The sequence below is a fragment of the Ornithodoros turicata genome, chromosome 1 (genome assembly GCF_037126465.1).
Source record: "Ornithodoros turicata isolate Travis chromosome 1, ASM3712646v1, whole genome shotgun sequence".
Classification (NCBI taxonomy): Eukaryota; Metazoa; Arthropoda; class Arachnida; order Ixodida; family Argasidae; genus Ornithodoros; species Ornithodoros turicata.
In genome coordinates this window covers 213,482,126-213,502,479 of record NC_088201.1, presented here as the reverse complement: position 1 = coordinate 213,502,479, position 20,354 = coordinate 213,482,126, and the positions used below count along the sequence as shown (strand labels likewise).

At 45.6% G+C, this 20,354-nt stretch overlaps 1 protein-coding gene across 2 annotated transcripts in view; it reads left to right on the top strand.

Moving 5' to 3' along the window:
- Positions 1 to 1,140: 1,140 nt before the first annotated feature.
- LOC135376220 (caspase-7-like) overlaps positions 1,141 to 20,354 on the top strand; it is a 236,776-nt gene continuing 217,562 nt past the window's right edge. Inside the window, exons 1-2 of one of the 2 annotated variants that reach the window (XM_064608830.1) lie at positions 1,142 to 1,324; positions 17,322 to 17,389. Coding sequence is in view for 1 of the 2 variants with exons in the window: in XM_064608826.1 (XP_064464896.1) it covers positions 1,323 to 1,324 (2 nt within the window). In the remaining variant the exon portion in view is untranslated. Of the gene's footprint in view, positions 1,325 to 17,321; positions 17,390 to 20,354 lie in introns of both variants that reach the window. The other variant, XM_064608826.1, reaches the window with a different exon arrangement.

Below are 20,354 nucleotides of genomic sequence, written 5' to 3'. Positions count from 1 at the left end.
GCATTCAAAACCCTCAAACTACCACAGGGGTGACACAAACCCGCTATTGTTGTAACTACCCTCAAGCGGGTGCTTTTGGCAAAACTGCCATCTTGTCCTGGTCGCACGTCATAGAAAACGTCATTTTGAGGTCATGTGACTTTGTTTACATGTCGTTTTGCCGCTTACCGACATATTTTCGCCGTCATAACACCAAGAGATGACCGTATTTTGCCAGCGTAAACTATGCGGTGCTTCTTCCGCAACATGGTAGTCCATTGCACCTTAGTTTAAGTACATCGCATCGGCTCGGTAAGTCTTAACGCGCGGTCGTCATCACATCTTTGGAAGTTGTCAACAATACGGGGCTTTATGTGTAAAATTGCGCGTTTTACTGCGAGATTATCGGATAAAAATGATTACCGTGATCGAAAAACATCCAAAACGTCGTCCAGAAACAACAACCGCATTGTTTACAAACGGTTTGGCCGCCGATCACGGGCGCCGCCATCTTTAAGGTCACGTGTGCCTTGACGTTTGCTGTGACGTGCGACCAGGACCTGTCCAGGATGCATTGCGTTCGCGCAGCACGCTTTCGTATACGGAGCAATACATTGGATGCCACCCCTGTGCAAACTACCCCTAGCGTCTGCGTGCACAACGGTTGCAGTCCGAGAGAACACGCGTGGCCGGACAAACGCGATGTCTCCTCTGTCGTTTTTCTTTCTCCTCCGTTCGACCGACCGTTAGGATACGCGCGCCTCAATCAAGTGACTCTCGCCCAATCAGCGCGAAGGAAACTGACGTCAGTTCTTGGAGACCAATGAGCATCCAAATATTTATACGTATAGTGCGCAGCCAATCAGAGATCTTCCGAGCTCGCGCGCCGGTGGCGACAATATTTTCAAGGCGGTGCGTTTCACTTTAGAGCCGGCGGCTGGACGTGATGTCTCCGCCGTCGTTTTTCTTCCTCCTCCGTTCGACCGACCGTTGGGATACTCGAGCCTCAATCAAATGACTCTCGCCCAATCAGCGCGAAGGAAACTGACGACAGTTGTTGGAGACCAATGTGCATTCAAATATTTATATATATAATGCGCAGCCAATCAGAGATTTTCCGAGCTTGCGCGCTGGTGGCGACAATATTTTGGAGGCGGTGCGTTTCGCTTTGGAGCCGGCGGCTGGTTATCTCCTTTGCCTGTACCAAGACAGCCTCCGAAAGGTTCTCCCCTCTCGGGCGTGTCAGAAATGCGAGCCATTGCGCCTGCAGTGTGAAAGAGCCACGTCTGCCGTGTTGAGTTGCGCTACAGATACAAGGGCCTCCACCAAGGATTACCCGTAGAATGTAAGTTAATTATTCCATTTATAATTTTGCAAGATGTTGGGCAAAATATTTTTGGTTATGTGGTGCACCTTGTGGTCCGAATTAGTGATGCGTCAATCGCGAATGATTCGATCACAGTGAACGAATCACCTTCTGGCTCGCCTTTCGGCTAGTCCTGACCAGGAATGGGCATAAATACACTTTTCGGGTATTTAAATATAAATACAAAATACTACATGTTTTCATGTATTTAAATACTGCCTATAAATACTTTATGATGAAAGTAATTAAGTACAAAACACAAATACATTAAGACAGTATTTAAATACTGTAACTACTTCCGTAAATACTTTGAGCCGTTCAGGCACATTATTCTTTTAAATTAGTGTATAAATAGAGCTACCCGTGGATGCATGTCCGCTGCACACAATGCCCACATACGTATTTCTTTATTTTCCCGCCATGCAGTGTGATGATTTCAGCATCTTGCGTGGACCGACTTTCAATTGAACGGAAACGGCTCCTTTAGTCTCAGGAGCAGCGAGGGGGGGGGGGGGACTAGACAGGACGGACACGGGACACTACGACTCTACGACTTTGACTACGATTCAAAACCAGCTAAAGCCACCAGGCTTCCCTTTAGCCACCAGGCTTTGTCAAGTGTCGCAAGGGGGTCACGAATCACATTTTTCCCAAATTGGTGTTCTCATTTCTCTCCCCGCTTCCAAGACTGAAGCAACCGGGGTGGCGATACCCTCATTCGCACATTGTGCTGTTTTCTGGAAGGACGGAAATTCCCGAACACACGGGATGAGTGACCTGTAGCCTCTCACCAAGATACCCTTCATCGCTGTAGGCTAACAGTGTGGATCTCTAGAGAAGCCAACAAACACGGGAGAATGAGATATGTGTATTTAAGTGTATTTTAAATATAAATACGCCTAAAACGCTATTTAAATATAAATATAAATACATTTTTCTTAGCTGTATTTATATACGTATTTTAAATACATGTATTTATATTTTGAATACTATTTTAAATACAATGTATTTAAATACTGCCCATCCCTGGTCCTGGCCTGGCCTTCCATTGGTTTTCATGCCTGACTCCCGTTACATTTTGAAGACATTTTGAATGGCACAATTGTAATGGTGCAATGGTACACATTTATTGATGCAAAGTATTGACTCAAAAGCTCATATATTTACCGTGCGTACAGCATGTTTCGTTCGTTGAATAAACTGCAACCAAACCAAGTTCGAACTTGCGAAACGCGTACACAGTCTCCTTGCGCAAGCGACCGTGCCCCACGAGTACGTGCGACTTCACAAATGAGCATTTTCTTTTCATGCCAGCGGTGCACCGAAGGTTACACAGTCACGTGAAATACTTGTGCCGTTACGGATCCTGTCGTCTTAGTCACTGTATTTGAAAGTTCTATGGCGAAAGAGAGAGTTTATGGGTTTAATGGCAAGTTCGATTGCGCTCGACAGTGTTCTTCAGGCGTCAGCTCAACGCATCATTTCAGTTCCGAAACGGCTAGACCGTTCGTAGGTTGATACTTTATCGGGATAGAGTACATGGCAAGACTCACTATAACTCACGAGCAAACCAGCCAATAGAGGTGCTCTTTGATCGTTCTGGTCAACCAACATCGGCTAAACGCGGAGACGCTGCAACTAGAGATGTGCGCGGTTGCCGTTTTTGTCGGCGGCCGCGTTGCGTTGGGTCCATTTTGGGCCGGCGGCGGCGGTGTGAATCGACGTTACGGCAGCATCATCGCCGGCGGCGGCGTTCAGCAAAGATCGGCGCCGTGCTCATACGGCCGTTAACCTTACCTCCCATTAACGAGCAACATTGTAGCGACATTGTAGTAACATTGTAGTTGCGAAGCAAGCGAGCTGGTGTCATACACCCAATGGTTCGAAATTGAAAGTGAACACTTCTAAAGGAGGTCCCTCAAATGCAACTAGTTCACTGTCTTCATATCTCACGAACTGTACCGTGAAGTCCAGCCCCGTTATGAATTTCTAATACAGGGTGTTCAAAATTAAGCTTTCACTAGCACTTTATAAATAGACGAACAAAAGAAAACTGGTGCTATTTTTACTGTTCCTTGCGTAAGAAACAGGTGCTACATAATTAGTGGCACCTGTTTCTTACACAAGTAGCGTAAAGTTATCATCCGGTTTCGTGTCACCGCTGTGTTTGCGTAGCGCTCGTGAAAGCTTAATTTTGAATACCCTGCGTGCACTGTCATGCAGTTTTACGCACCGTTGAATGATTAAAGCTTGCATAAATGAGTTTCCAAGCGCGAATTTACCTTCAGGTTTGAGACCACGCCGTCCAGTTGGACATCCCCTCCTAGACACCTTTCGAACCCTAATCCCACGCATTTCATGTCAGTGCTTCAATGTAACGACCTCTCCAGAATGATATATTGAAAGACAACAACAAATTAGTGCAACTCGGATTTATTGAAGGTAGAATGGCAGGTAGTAAGAAATTGCAAACAGCAAATGCAAAGCGTACACAAAACGTATTACGCAGAGCTCATGCTCCAGATCACCTATCAGTGTACACAAAATACAGGGGTCCCATTAAGTCGCACAATATACTCACGCATACTTGCAGTGCATACTTCTATGGACAGTTGTATGCACCTACCCGTAACTAATGTCAACCCCACACCCTAAACCGCAGATTTGAAAAACCCATCGTAGCTCTTCACATTCGTCTTCGCACGTAAGTCAACATCAAACTCAGCATCAAATTATTGCACGTCACTCAACATTACTGTCACCATCACATCATTGCTCATAATTCAACATAAAATTCAAATTCACATCACATCATTACCCATCATTCAACATCAAACTCATCATCACATCACATCATTGCCCATCATTCAACATCAAACTTAACATCACATCACATTATTGAATAATTCAACATCAAACTCAATATCACATCATATCATTGCCATTAATTCAACATCAACAGTGGGCCACTATACACTAGAGGCGCGTCGTCATCGTCGGCCCGTGGAAGACGACGACGACGACGCGCCTCTGCTGCCACGCGCTACGGCGCTGGCACGGCAGTTCTACCGGCACCGTCCTAGTGTGAGGCCACGTCCATCTGCCCGCTAGGACATTCCATCATCGCCGGTCATGACTCATGTAGAGGAACACCACCTCCTCTACATTTGGTGACCCGAACAACGAACACCATGTTCGGCGTAATTCGGCCACTCAGCATCCTAAATTTTTCGTCGGCAAACCAGCAGCGAACCACCCTCTAGCAGGCAAGGCGCACCGGGACCACTCTTCCACCGGGGACCCGCAGGGAGACCACAGTAAGCTGGCTTTCCGGCCTCCACCTGCTTCATGATGGTCCTCCCCGGCACTTCTCTGGCGGCAACCGGCATTCACGCTGTCGTACCGGTCGCGGTACTGTCGCCCACTCAGCAACTCAACACAATCAGCAACAAACAGCTCTCAACGATCACTCAACGCACTCCCTCAGCAACAAGCAACGCAGCAACTCAACGCCACACAACGCACTCAAGCACCCAACCACTCAGCACTCACAACTCATCTCTGGAACCCGCAGGACCGCAGCGCCCTTGTTCCCGCCATCCCGCTGCTGCATCAACAGCCACAATCGCAAGCCGTATCTCCAATCGTCCACCATCCACGAGTCGTCCTCATTCTCCTCTTCATGGTATCGACGCGGACCTCAACCGCAGGCACCGCTCCGCGTCTGAGGGGGGGAGTGATGTGGCGGCCCGTGGAAGACGACGACGACGACGCGCCTCTGCTGCCACGCGCTACGGCGCTGGCACGGCAGTTCTACCGGCACCGTCCTAGTGTGAGGCCACGTCCATCTGCCCACTAGGACATTCCATCATCGCCGGTCAGGACTCATGTAGAGGAACACCACCTCCTCTACACACTCTTAAAAATGAACTTCACCGCATAGCACGCTGCTAGCCAACCATCATCTCGAATGATATCCTTATCTGACCTGATTTATTGATAACGGGGGGCGTACGCCTTTTTTGTGACAATTATGAACAGCATAAGTGTCACAGAAAAGGCGTACGCCCCCCGTTTTCAACAAATCAGGGATGATAACGATATCATTCGAGATGATGGTTGGCTAGGAGCGTGTTATGTGGTGAAGTTCATTTCTAAGAGTGTACAGCCTGTGCTACACTCCTGAACCAGAGTCGACACTCTTTGTCCAGCAGGAGCGCAGACTGTACGTGCCAATGGCGCACAGAAAAACAGTTGGTGGCTAAAAGTGTGATAATTGAAAAACTGAACATGTAAAGATTATAGATATCTTTATTTCTCATCAGTTACATACAATCTCTTCTGCAGTCTTCTGATGTCGAAGCATTGTTTTCCGAAAGGTATAGTGTCGGACATCATACATCGTTCCATGGATAATGTAGTCGTAGAGGTGAAGTGTATGCCCTACGTGTTTCGGAATAAATACAAGTCAGTAAGGAGGTCTGCAACGCAATTGAGCTTAACTTACTTGATCTCTTTCAACATCTCCACGACGTATCTGTTGATTTTCTCACGTCTCGTGCGTGTTGGCTCATCTGTGTTGTTCACCGAAATTAATCCGTCAAAATTGTCTGCAATTAATAGTTCCCACATTAGTAACAGTGTCACTGGATCATCACATGTGATATCCTCTCCCTGGTGCAGATAGAGCATAAGATAATATGAATCAATATGGCAATAACCTCACTGCGCAGATAAATTTATAGGAACCCACATCCTAGGAATATTATCAAGCAAAAAGTGCACGAAACATAGCACTACAGGCACACAACTAAACTTCAATTCACGAAAACCAACGGCTTCCGTAGGTATCTTCCAAGATACACACAGAAACAGATATCACTAGGAAGGCACAATAAACAGTCACCGCACCGGGGCACCAAAACCACGACGGAAGGCGATTCCCAAGCGAGAGCCATCTAAGGGGGCGCTCTAAAAGTCACGTGATCCGCCGGTAGTGTGGAAACAGCGGGATGCGTGTCTGCGGTAGTGACCGCGTTTAGTCGTGTTTATGCGGCATTGCGCTGTTTTTAATTGCAAATCGTCATAAGCTACACTTGGAATGAACTTCCAGCACTAGCCGAAACATGAAAAGTTTATAATATTACGCTTATCTTGATAATCAAGTGGCGAAACGGAAAGCAAGCACCAGAAAAATTGGTGCACTATGAAACATGTTCGTAGCATTTCGCCGAAACGTACGTCGGAATGAAATAAAAGGGTAAGGTACTACTTGGGCGACAGAAAACTGCAACAATATGGTGCGTTTGGCTTCCCGTCCAGATCCGAAACGTTGTTTTCAGGAACGAAATATTGTGCCGTCAAGAAATTACCCACGAATGCTCGACAAGCCTCCATCAAAAAGCCGGCCTGAGAAAATCATCATTGCGCTGCACTGTCAAATATGCTTTTGGGCGATTTCGTTTATTGTGCTATCGATCTTCGTAGTGCTTTGCCGTTATCGCAGGATACAGATTAGGTGTCACATCTGAAGAAATGTGTATCACATCAGTCACATATCTCCAGCTAGTTATGTAGGAATAAATGTGTTATACTGCTGTATGGTTTCCACTGTAGAGTAGTGCATGGACATAGACATCACACTGTACAATATAACAATAACCATAATAATGAAACAAACAAACACGAATACATACAAGTTCCTGCTGGCGTCCGGAACGAAACCATTACGCACACACAAGATAGCAACATATACGATCACTGATGACAGCGTTCAATGTATGCAATATGCAGCTCCTTGAGGACTGTCACTGTAGTGCTAAAGGGGGCGATCAAGCTTGCACCTCACACAATTGCAGACCTGTCGTTATCCGTTTAAATGAAAAGGGACGAAAACTGTTAACACATTACCATTCGAAAGTTAATCTGTATTGAATAACTATATGTACTAGCTGCTGATGTCCACGATCCTCAAATGTATTGTTACACGTTGCGCTCATTCTATGACGCCCCGCTGTTTATCTTTCAGTTCAGTTCGAACTTTACGGTGCCCATGAGCAACCGGATTGGTCTCAGTAATTCGGCACTACACCAAATAATTGTAATCAAACATAATACACTGACGGTAACCAAGTACGACAAACGAATAATTGTGACACGGCGCTCAAGGCCGATAAGAAGGCTGTTTTTACACACAAAAGTATCCGCACCTTTAAGCTGGTGTGGGCATCGATAGGAAAATTGGAAGGCAAAATCGTCCGTAACAGCACTTCACCAGGCGCGCACGTTTCTAGCGTGCATAAATTTAAACAGGAAGATACTTATTACGAATTCAATGTTCATTTGACTCTGTCTAGCCACGCTTCAGGACAGGCAACATTCATGCGACTGTCCCTCCGCTGAACACCATTATCAAGCTCAACTAAACGTGCGTTGGCAAGCTGGCGAACGGCGTTGCATCCACACTACGCAGTTCGCTCCGCCGCCGCGGGAGGGGCGCCACCGTTCGGGCTCGTCCCCAATAACGGCTCTCCCCGCGCTATATCAAGAAAGAAGAAAGTCGCGCTAAGACGGGACCAAAGCTATCGCAAAAGGGATGTTTTCCCCATCAAAATAAGTCCTCGGTCACATTCCTACGCCAATAAACAACCGATATCGAGAAAAATGCCACTAGTCCCGTGAATATAAGAAACCACTCTTGCCATGTTATGCTAACTCGAGAACGGAGATGGATAGAAAGACACCGCAAGTTTCGGCTTCCAGAATACAGCAACTCGTTTGTAGGTGGTTCACATCCCCCGCATGGTTCAAGCTTAAAAACAGGGACAAACACTGCAGAATGGCGGTTAGCCTAAGGAATTTCAAGAATAACGTCATAACCAGTGGTGTGATTTGGAAAGTTGTAGCGCAAAGAACGGAGCACGCCCATCAAAAAGTTCGAGTAAATTGGACGTAAGGTACGCGAGTTACGGCACAAACTGGAGGGAAGCGTCCGCGGCCGCCTTACCCAGACTAAGCGTCGCCAATACGTTGTGCAAGTGAGTCTCTGCGCATGAGAGGAGGCCGTGAGAGGGAAGAGGGAGGGTGCCGCCCTAGCCAATGGGGCTTCCCGAGTGGAGTAACCTAGAGAGGAGATATGCGCGGAACGCTCGGTTACTTGCAGAGCGTATTGCAAAGCCCTCATACTCCAAAGTCCATATCTGTAGAACGGAACGTTGCGCGCCTACGGGATTTATTTATTTATGCAAATACCTCAAATTACCCCGATGGGGCGTTGCATGAGGGAGGGAGTTACAGAGCAAAAAGAAAAGGAACGAGACAAACAACAAGCAAGAAAAACTCGCGCATATTTGTAGCTAGATACTCTCATGAACTACAAGCAAGATGAAACGCGTATATATCACACTGCTAGGCACACTGATAAATAAACAACAAGATAACACGATATTTACAGCTAGACACACACGTAAAATGATAGATGAACAGATATATACTTAGAGTGAGACATAATGAATACATGTAAAATAATATGCATGAACTGTACTGTAACTTAAATCTGGAGAAAATGCAAAAGTTCACGTTTGAAAGCGGTTATATCACGAGTGATGACTAGCGGCAATGGAAGAATGGATTAAAATGGATTAAAACGGTTGAAAAGAGCATATCGAGACCTTCAAAACTATATCAGACACGACCGTGAAGCTGCAACAGAATCTGTTTTAGGAGCAACTGCCGTCAGTCCCATGTATTAGGAGTAGTGTAAACAGGGAAACCGGTAACTCGAGAACCGCAAGGTTAGAGAGCCCAAGTAAATTTTGTCACGCTCACCTCTTCGAAACGAGTACGCTGCGGAAAGATGAACGTGTCCGACGCGTATATCCTTCCGAAAGAGGGCCCCAATAATTTGGCAAAACGGAGTTCCAAAAGCCTCTCTGCCCGTCTCTGAACGACAGAACGTTTTTATGCTTGTGCGTGGCTGGTTGTGACGCAAAGCCGACGAAAAATGGTCCCTTTCATGTGGGAATTGCTAAAATTGTGCGATTCTGCTAAATTCCGTGTCAAACATGGAATTTCGCGACCAGCCGGGATGCTGGAATCAATATGGGACACCACATACTCGACAAACTAAAAACCCATCCCTGTGCATAACAGAAGGGGCTTGTTGGTCGAAGAGAAAAGAAAGGTAGTGGATGTTTGAAGGTTGGGTCACTGATTTACAGCAGTGTAGACAATTCTGTGATTGTTACGGACTGTTTCTTATTCATTTATTCATATTACTGATGCGCTGGTGATCACGCAAGGTGCCGAATTTTCGCTTGTGTATTTTGGACATTTGCAGTGATATTAATCGTCAGTCTGCTAATCACGTTTACTATAATACGTTTTTAATCAGTGTATTAATTCCCTTACAATGATTGACAAATGGTAAAGTGTTTGTGATGGCTTCAAAGTTATCAACAAAAAATTATCCCCAGTGCGGATGTGTATCATTGTTACCTCGTACACCTTTTTTACACCAAAAAGGTGTAAACGGGCTGTGCAGAAGGTGTTCGAAAGCTCTAACACCAATTTAACAGCCTTCAAAGGGTGTTCCTTTTCTTAGAAGGTGTAATAAGGAAGTAAAAAAGGAGCATATACAAGTTTACATCCTATTTACACCCCAAATACACCCAAAAGGGAGTTTTTCAGTTTACAGTGGCAGCGTGCTATGCTGTGAAATTGTCTTTGCTCCTCCCCTTCGTGGGGTTGCGGTTCCCTACCGAGGGATCAATCTGGTTTACACTTCGCAAAATAAACTTCGACAATAACTCCTCAAAATGAATCACGAAAAAGATTCACGTTGTAAAGACAAAGCTGTAAAAATCAACTTTTTCGACGTAAAAGCATCAGGTTCAAGCTTTTAAAATATATCGTCTCTAACTAGTCGACACGCACGACAGCCTCGGAGCAGCGAAGGCTTTTGGCTCCCGCGTCTGAAAATAGTGTGGCTCTTTGCGGTGTCCTTGGAACGAGAGTACCGATCCTGGACGAATCCTTTTCTGTATTTTTGTAGCAATGTAGGTATACATGTATGCAGGTATGTAGGTATAAATAGTTATGCCAATATTTTTCTTATTGTTAACCTTTTTGTAGGTTGAATCCCTTGAAAAACCATCGCACAACACCAGAACACAAAGGCTATATTATTACCCAGTTTCATCAACCTGTTAGCATTTGAACTATGATGAACAGTCATTAACCTTCCTGCGTCACTAAAGCAAACATTCACAAACATAAAAAAAAACATTCACCATATCACCGATTTAAAAAAGAAGTGTGTGTTAAGTTCAAGAATTGGCAACCCTTCATCTTGCTTCAGTTAACCGGAGTTGGTGAAACTTTGTCTACGAAAGTCACCGAAATATTCATTACATCACCAACCAAAGTTTGTAAAAAGAATTGAGTGTCAGCATGAACTTTTCGCAACCAGTGATGGGTAGTTGTGAGTAGTATTTTAACAACTGTCTATGTAGCTACGGCATAATTACAACTAATTCAGGAAAAGTAGTACACAATTTGAAGGTACACCCTAAACCCAGTGACGAATAGGTGCCTCTGATCAACTGATGACTTCAAGAGGACACCGGTGCCTGCGAAAGCTGCAGGTGCTCTGTGCCCCCTGAAGCAACTGGTACGACATCCCTGCTGACGCCATGAGCCATAGTGTACCGGACGTATTGAAGGGTTGCTTGTACCCACTAATACGCGAGAAACATTGTGCCTCTCGAGTTTCCAAGCAGAAAAAGATCTCCAACCTTCGAAAAAAAAAAGATAGATGGAGGAAGGAAGAAAGTGCACCAAGGACATCGAACTTGAAACACCAAATTTTATTGGCGTGCACATACCTTTAAATTGCTTTCAGTACATCATTGTATGCCGAATGGAAGGAAGAGATCGCGAAGACGATTTTAATTCTGGTGTCCGGTGTGGGTATGAAGCTCATATCTACTGGATTTGGGGCATTTTAGCTTGGGTAGAATACCGGGTGTAACGTTACGAGCAGCATGCTCGTGCTGAAGTAAATTGAAACTCCTTAGCATGGAACTGAACATCAAGATCAGGTGTCAGTGTTGGACGTCACTAAAACGTCGCCACTAACCTAACTGGCACTCATTGAGGACAGTAGCGTTAGAACCTTTGGAACTACACCGTGTCCCTGTAGCGGAGTGTACCGCTTTACCAGTACGCAGATAAAACTTTCTCAGTCCCAGCCTATGCGGCGCCACATATAGAAATTCCCACATATTCCGAAAATATCTCTTCCGAAAACTCTACAGAGCTTCAAACATATAATTCCCTCCACGCCGTATAAATGTGGCTTTTCAGCACATAATTTGCTTCTGTTGGAGTAGGTCCCACCTATGACACGAAAACGAGGAACAGAAACTGCAGAACAGGATTGGGGGTAGCTGACCAGAAAATATTAACTCATTACTGGGGAGACCGTTCTTAATATTTATTAAACAAACGCTGGTTTTGAACGCTTCTTCGAGTATTCGAGGACAAACAACGCATTACATTGCAGGAGATTTCGCGGGGTTAGTACGAGTGGGAACGCGAGTGCTTCGCCGCGGCCAACAATAGACTTGAGGAAATGGGACGTCATTCGTCAGCCGAGTTCGGTCTCCTTACTTCTCCTCCGTGAACGTGGAAAGTTGAGTTGTCGAGTTCTAGTGAACGGTGCAATGGGATTGCCACGTATGTTAACTGTTTCAAACAATGGGTATCATCTGCGAGAAGTTGTTAGATGTAACGACGTACTGAATTGGTCATTTCCCACGCTTCAACGTTCAATCTTGCCGTGCTGTTTTGGCATTTGTGTAACACGGGTATACATACCATTTTCTGTAGTTTCAGTCAATATGGGGTGTACACCGGCAATATCGGGCCAATATTGCTAGAATTTTCCCAATATTGGCTCAAACTGGGCAATATGGGGCCTTATTGCCAATATTGGGAAAATCTTGGCGAAACGGGCCTCATATTGGACCCGTATCGCCAATGACCAGCCAAAATGGACCCAATATTGTGGGATGCTTGGGTATACAGGGTGTCCACGCTAAGTGTGAACAGATTCTTTAAAAATATATCAGTCACTTTTTCCGAGATGAAATCAATTGCAATATAGCATATGCTGAAGGGCACTCCCTAGGGGGGCATTAACAGACTCCTATGGCAATGTCTTAATTAATTTTCAATAATTAACTTTTTAATTATAAAAGCTACGAAGAACATCTGATGAGAACATCTGAACATCAGAACATCTGATCTCTTCGGTCACCAGATACCAAAACCGTTTTCAGAACAAAAATCCGTTCGGTAGATCGTCCGCAAAAAATTCGTGAAGGAACGCCTTTTTTTTTCTTTATTTGGTTTATTGCGCATCTTCAAAGAAGCGGCTTTCCTTTACCCCCAGTGTGAGAGAGTGACATTACACATACATATCGTACATGTTTATATTCCAACATATGTATGGATTGGATCGGAAAAGGGAAGAAAAATATGGAAAAATATGTAGGTATATGTATATGTATACGGTGATTCAACGAGTCGCTTACTTTATTCGTATCCAATTCCGTTTTAAAATGAGTATTCACACATAGCATGTTTTTGTTTCTTGACTAGGTGGTCACTGCGGGCGACCAGGGTCAGTTTTGGTGCATTTAGTGCGTTGTTTTTTTAACTAAAGCGGCCTGTACATTAATGGGGCTCCCGATACGCAAAGCGTCACACCGCAAGACATATTGGGGGGGGGGGGGGAGTAATGGCAGGATAGGCTCGCCGTTGTTGGCCACATAGAAGTGGCCAAAAAAAGCCACACAAAACAAAACCCAAAGAAAGGACGAACGGATGGAGGATGGGGATGCGGTGAGGGTGCACGAGTTCGTCGGGGAGAGCAAAGTATTTGATGGGTCGTTGAGTAAGGCCTGCGTTCTGCAGAAACGGAATGAGGTTTCTTGCTGTGGCGGAGCGTTCGGCAGAAGAACCAATGGGGTATAGGATGTCCGTTAGCGTGCCCAAGGTGGAGTGAGGGAGAGGGGCTACGCGCGCAGAATGGTATGCTCGGCAGTCTCGCAGTATGTGTTCGATTGCTTCGGGTTGTTGACAGCGGTTGACGGGTGGCCACAGCAGGCGTCACCCCTAGAGCCGATCTTCAATAACTAAGAGTTGCTGAACGCACACCCAGTGCGGAGCCTGTGGAGTATGGTCTGTAGGCTTCGAGGAAGGCTTTTCATGCGAAGAGAGGGGCGATGATGGTGCATGATGTCCCGTATCCCAGGGTGGCACAATTCAACAAGTTGCTCGACGGCCATCTGCCTGTCGGTGTCTTCCGCAGTTGGCAAAATACTGCTGCAGCATTGGTGCGCCGAGGACGCCAGCTGGCCCTCCCTTTCGTTGCCGCCGACACCGGCGTGGGACGGGATCCACTGGAAGACGGTATCACCTCCGGTTTGTTTATGCTGAGCGCACGATCTTCTGAGCTTCGCGCTAAGATATTGTCACACATGGGGTTCATCACGTCCCATAGAGCGCTTTTTGAGTCTATGAGTAGGACTGCCCTGGCGAACCCTCGCACTTGGACTGCAGCAGCTGCATGCAGGAGAGCCAGGAGGTCAGCAGCCGTGGAGGATATCGGGTAACGCGATGATCTCCCCAGGCGACGTTCGCTGATATGATTGAAAGGCAAAAGTAGCACTTTTGGTACGGTCGTCAATAGAGCCATCAGTGAATACTAGAGTATGTGAGTGGTAAACGTCAGTTAAAGGTTCTCAGCCGCCGTTCAAGCGACCAGGGGGATACATTCCCTCTTTTTATGAATACCCGGAACGTGGAGCGTTACACCCGCTACAAACTCTCGCCGTGGCACCGAAGGTAACACAGCAGGATGTTGAGGCGATCGCTCACTGTGGGCCAGGCCGCCAGTAGCGTATTCGCTGGCCAAGCGGCCGAGGGACGTGTATGAGGGCAGCAAAAAGGTAGTGGATGCTTCCGGACGTGGCCAAGTTGTGTAAGTAGCGGAGCCCCCTAAGATCGGAACGGGCTTTTTGCTTGGCTTCCAGGTAAGCCTGGGTAATTCCAGAGAAGCTGGGTATTCCAAGCGCCGTTCTTATCCCTGCCCGATGGAGCCGATTAAGAGCCTGCCATTGTGAAGGTCGCAGATCTACGTACTGTGACACGTACAGGATACGCGAGAGAATTAGGGCTTTGTGTAGCGTGAGCAGCGAACTTGAACTGCAGCCCCATGACTTGCCACTGATTCTTCGGAGTAAATTAAGAGTCTTCGTGCCTTTACTTACCGTTTGGTTCACTAGCTTAGACCAGCGTAAAGAGCTGTCAGTGGTGACGCCAAGATAACGGCAAACCTCACATCTTGGGATGGGAGTGCTGTTGATGGAAAGATAAGGAAAACCCTTGCCCACATACTTTCGGCGGGGAATGCAAACCAAGCAATGCGCCTTTTGTGGAGATACAACTAGCCCCCTTTCAAGAAGTGCTGCACTGAGGCCGTTCAGTGCAATTTCGGTGGTGTCAGGAAGCTTCTCCTTGTCGTCTCCCACAACGCAGAGGCACATATCGTCCGCGTAGATGGTAAGCTGAAGGATTTACGGGGATGGGCGAATCCTGCGGTGGACTCCGTCCATGATCAGGTTGAATAGAGTGGGCAAAAGAACACTGCCCTGTGGGTCCCCACGTTCGAACTTTTTCTTGGAGCTCATGCGCCCATTGACACACACATCAAACGAACGGGGAGAAACTCCCAGGGGTATCTCAGCAGGCGGCACTCGATACAAGCACCTTGTATCGCAGCCAAACATGCCGCGTGAGTTACAGAGTCATAAGCCTGCTTTACATCAAGGAACAATGCGAGGGCAAATGCATTTGACTCCCTCGCCTCTTTGAGCAGTGTAGTCATTTCTGCAATTCTGCTAGACATACTGAAATATATTTTTGCCTGTCAATCCGCCACTTGACAGAAACAAAAAACAAAAGAACGCGGCGCACGTCACCCTCTCCCTTGTGCTTCACACCGGGTATCGAACTAACTGGAAAACAGACTCCACATCGCCGCAGCTGCACGCCATGCCTGTGGAATAAGTCTGTTATGGCTGTACGAATTATCATGCGCGGGACACGCATTTTTAATACCTCCTTGTGATATGTTATACCCCCCCCCCCCAAAAAAAAAAAAAAGAAAAAAAACGCGAATCGTGGTTTCGGGCTGTGAAAAGAGAGGAAGAATTACGAGTCATGATGGGCATTTCCAACCATCCAGGAAACATAAATGGGGAAAAATGCCAGGGAAAATGGGGCGAAAATAAATACCAGGAAAAATAAATGTGGCCTAGCACGACACAGGGAGGGTACTAAGCAACTATGCACGTATTATCTTATCGTAATGTTATATGTGAAGTGACCTGATGATGAGCAAAGTAATAAAACTTAATCAGTTACGAGAATAGCATCTGGGAAAATGTTTGTTGCACTATATGGATTTACTAAATTTATTATATTCAAGGACTATACACATTATATACATCGTGTACCTACGGTACATTAGTATATATTAACACTATACAGGGTGTCCCAGAAAACGTGTCATTGAATTTAAAAAAAACTACGCCACCTAGAATCATGCGGTCAACGGCATTTGTTCTTACTAAGTTTTTGCCACCTCCTGATGTGCATGTCTTGTAACCTAAGCTTAATTATGTAATTTTTGCGAATTGAACTGGAGAACTTGTCAAGTAAAGATCACCTTTTTACCCCACCAATGTCAAGAGCGTGCTGAATTTACTCAAATTCACGATAATTGACAGGAATATTGAGGAGCTATCGTACCGGAAAAATAGCCCAAAAAAGCATGCTCTACGGAGCTACCACAGGATAGCGCGCGACGAATTTTTCAGCGAAATCTCAGTGAAACGTCTGCATTAAATAAGGCTTGTTTTTATTCAACTAGAATTGAAAGTATTTTGCAATACTGTAGGCTAGGCTATACAGCATGTGGTTCTTATTCATACAGTATGAGTATTTTCGAGGGCCAAGATATTCCGCTTGGCACGGCCTCGAAACATAGATAATGCTTCATGCTATTGTCTTCCATATCAGTCAAAGTTGTTTTAGCGAATAAAAGCCACATTTTAGCGACCTTTATGCTTAGCAGGGTGGACGCCCTGCCACAGCATGTTGGTTAGTTTACTAAGGAAATTTTTTTTAATGTTGGTGTTTGCATTTTCTTATCCAGGTTAGTCTCAGTTCACTGTTGCCAATTTCTCTGGCGTGACTACATTTTTGGCGGCCTATTTTTCAATCAGAGTACCATAAAACATTTATGTACAGCAGTTTATTTTGCAAAAAGTCTGTGGTCGATATGACCACAGACTTTTTCTAACGAAAGGAAATGAGCTGGTAAACAGTTACAGAATTTATTGCAAAATTCTAACAGTTGGTTACAGAATTAACGTCATGTGGCAGTGTGAAACACATAAAAAAGAACTTAATCGCCGATTTCTTCAACGTGATCCGCCATGTGGGCTTAGGAGGCAAAGACATTTCGGCGGAACATTCTGCTGCAGACTATCTCGCACCCTCCCTAAAAAAAGAGAGAAAAGAAAGAAAAATATAAAAAATAATGGAAAATGTGCTCTTACCTAACCTGAGCTAACAATACCGAGGTGCGCTAAGCTGACTATATAGATAGACGCTTACTACATTTCACAAGTTGGCAACCTCCAAATCCGTTGGGCTGAGCAAGAGCAAGCCGCGGCTCTCCTGCATGCTTTAGAAGAGCTTGAGGTTGTGTTATTCGAAAGCATATAACAAAAGGTTCTACACCACCCAATCTTGTTACTCTTATGTTTTTAGCTTCACTGTATGACCCTCTTTCACTCGGATATGCGGTATTTAGCTTTCAAACGGTTTCACTATTTTTCAGAACCCAGTTACCCTGATAACGAACTACACACTCGAGGAATTCTCGAGGAATGCAGGCTTGACCACCAGGTACGTGCAACTTTCACCGAGGATTGCTTGCTGCACAGCAAGTAACAACACCTAGGTGCTAATAGCACCCGATTTCTTCCCGAATTCCAGAGAAAACAGAAACATATTGTTTTCCCAATTCCTCTTCCTGAATACACGTTACAATTTCGAGCAAATCGAAATTTCAAACGTCCGCCATTTTGAGCACAGAATGACTCCGAGCGTTCGAAAATTCCCGGCGAAGGGGGGCTACTTCAGGGTCAAGTGATGCTACGTCACCCCAAACTCGCGAGTTACTCGGGTTGAATAAAAAAAACGTGCCCATGTAGCCTGAGATTATTACCGCGAGGTCTCTCCCTTTTCCTTTCCTCTTGTTTTTTGCAGTGTTCTGTCTATCAACTCGGCAGGGGCATATCCTCCTCTCATCGCATTTTTCAGGCCGTTTTCGTGCGCCGTTGAAATACGCGAGTAAGAAGAAGCCCATTTTCACTTTTTTTTTTTTTTTTTTTGCACTTGCTGTAGCATTAGAGATTTCGGTTTCCGCTGTATTCGACTAAGTTCGCCACGGGCTTCCCGATTCTGTCATGCTGAATAGGCACATTTCAGAATTCAATTAAGAAATTTCAATTGATTGCAATTGAAATTCGACGAAAGTATTTTTAAGCCAGCAAACTTAACTGCCGCATGCCGTTGACCGCATATTTTCCCGTCCTACCGTTTTCATATAAACCCCAAATGACACTCTTCGTCCCGCACCCTGTATATCAACAGATCTCAGATCCATCATCAAGAAGCGTTACCTCACACTAATGTTGTTACGTAACGTAATGTATCGAACGGAACTATGCACCTCTTACGAAACAGTGCTTTTGCACAGTTTGGTGTTGGTACTTTAGTGTTTGTACAGATTGCTGTTGTTATTCCTTTCTCCCTCTATCTCCCTTTTAATCAACGAATGGAACCGCACCATGTTAACTGAGTTTGCCAGTTTTATAGTTTTTAATAATTGGGGTGGGGGGAGTTACGTCACGATATAACTGAGATCATGAGCGACGCCACGGCGGTCGGTCTGTGGACTGCTTTTGCCACTTGAGGGTTTTTTAACGTGAGACGAAAGCATGTCACACAGCACCTCGTATTTAACGTCCCTCGAAGAAGACGCCGTGTCTAAGCAACTTGTACCGTGCCACCGAATTGTTGGCTTCCTCGGTCGCGTTCGAACCCGCGATCTCGGGACCAGAAGGCGAACATATGCTACCGACAGAGCCACCCAGGTCAGTGGGTGTTATTGTGACACTTGTGTCTGAGTGCTATTATGCCGTGATTTACTTCCATATGCCCTACCTAACTGCAATGTATTCTGGGTAAGGTTGTCAACTGGGATTCCTGAAATCCCAGGATTTGTTCCGTAAAATCTCGGGAATCGAGGCACTAGAAAAAAGCACGACAATTTCCTTCTTGCAGTGCTCCGAACCGCTAAAAATTACGGCTTGCCTGAATTGAGCGTGTGTCAACTTTGTCAGCGCCAATATTAGCTCTACATTCATGTTGGCCAATGACGAGCTCCTTGAGCGATGACGTCGCTTTGGAGCTGTTTTGCTTCCGCATTTCACGGAACCGCAAAGTCTGTCAATCAAAATGTCTGGTAATTTTTTGTTCAGTCAGTTGATCGAACTTGTTCCTCCGCATGCCGTCAAATCTCAGAGGTTACAAGTTGGGAGAGACCAGAAACGACCTACTAACTTCCGCTAAACTGTGGCGCAAGAGCGGCTTTGCAAGTGTGAACCTTCGAATAACAGTTGGCGCTTTCCGCGCTGTTTTCCAGCGTTATGTCAGCGCACTGCTATATGTCAGAACAGGCCTTCATCCCTCCGTAAGGAAATGACACTTTTAGTGTGGGAGGTGGCAGAGGAACGCTGTTTGCACGTACAGTACAGATAGTTTCTGACTTTCGTTTCAGAAGCTGAACGGACATTGAGTTTGGCAGCCAGTATCTTCACAAAAGTTCGCTCCGGGGGGGGGGGGGGGGGGGGGCACCACCCTCGACGCTATGTGACCTTTCTCAGGTCGTGTTTTAATCATTGTACAATGTGATAAGGACGATGTGACGGTGTTATAAACCGTTTAGAGTTTCGCTTCCTTCCATTCGTTTTTCCTTCGTTTGGGTGATTTGACGTCGGATCATGCACGGTGGTCCGGTTGACCTGTCCAAGTTCTTTCAAACATACGTTAAAGCCTTGTCCCTAGGAGGCATATTGGCGCTGAAAGTAGTTGAAAATAATTAGTGGTTATTTTTTTAAATGAATTATCATTCAGATGTGGGCGTTTCGACCACTGCGCTTCCTACGCAGTTTGGGGCCACATATCCTCATAACTATTCGACATATTCAGCTGAATGTTTTTCCACTTATTATCTTGGTTGGGTAACATTGCATCAAAAGTTCCGCAGACCCCAAGGTTTGCCTTTGAGGAGATAAAAAATCGCAAAGTTGCCTCCTTCATAAAATATGGTATGTTTCGGGAACCTCACAACTCGTCACCCGGTAAGTCCCCAAAGTAATCTACAGCATTGTGTTCGCCTCGAAATGCCCTTTCTTGTCATAGCGAGAACACCGTATTGAGATTTAGGGCAACGCCCCCAGCAGTCTTTTTGTGAGGGCTGTCTACGGAAAATTCGTCAATTCGACAGCGCGCATCCCATATATGCCCACTCGTGAAATTGTTAATTTTACTCAGAAACACCCTTTATGACGGCAAAAGGGGCAAGGGTGCAGGCCAGCTGGTACATGGTGAAAAAATGAAACCCGAGAAAGGGACAGAGGAGGGACGACACAACACGTTCTCGACGTTCGAGAACGTGTCGTGTCGTCCCTCCTCTGTCCCTTTCTCGGGTTCCATTTTTTCTTCATGACGACTCAAAGCAGCACATGAAAAAAAAAAAAAAAAAAAAAAATCTTCAGAGATGGTCGAATTTACGCTGCGAACG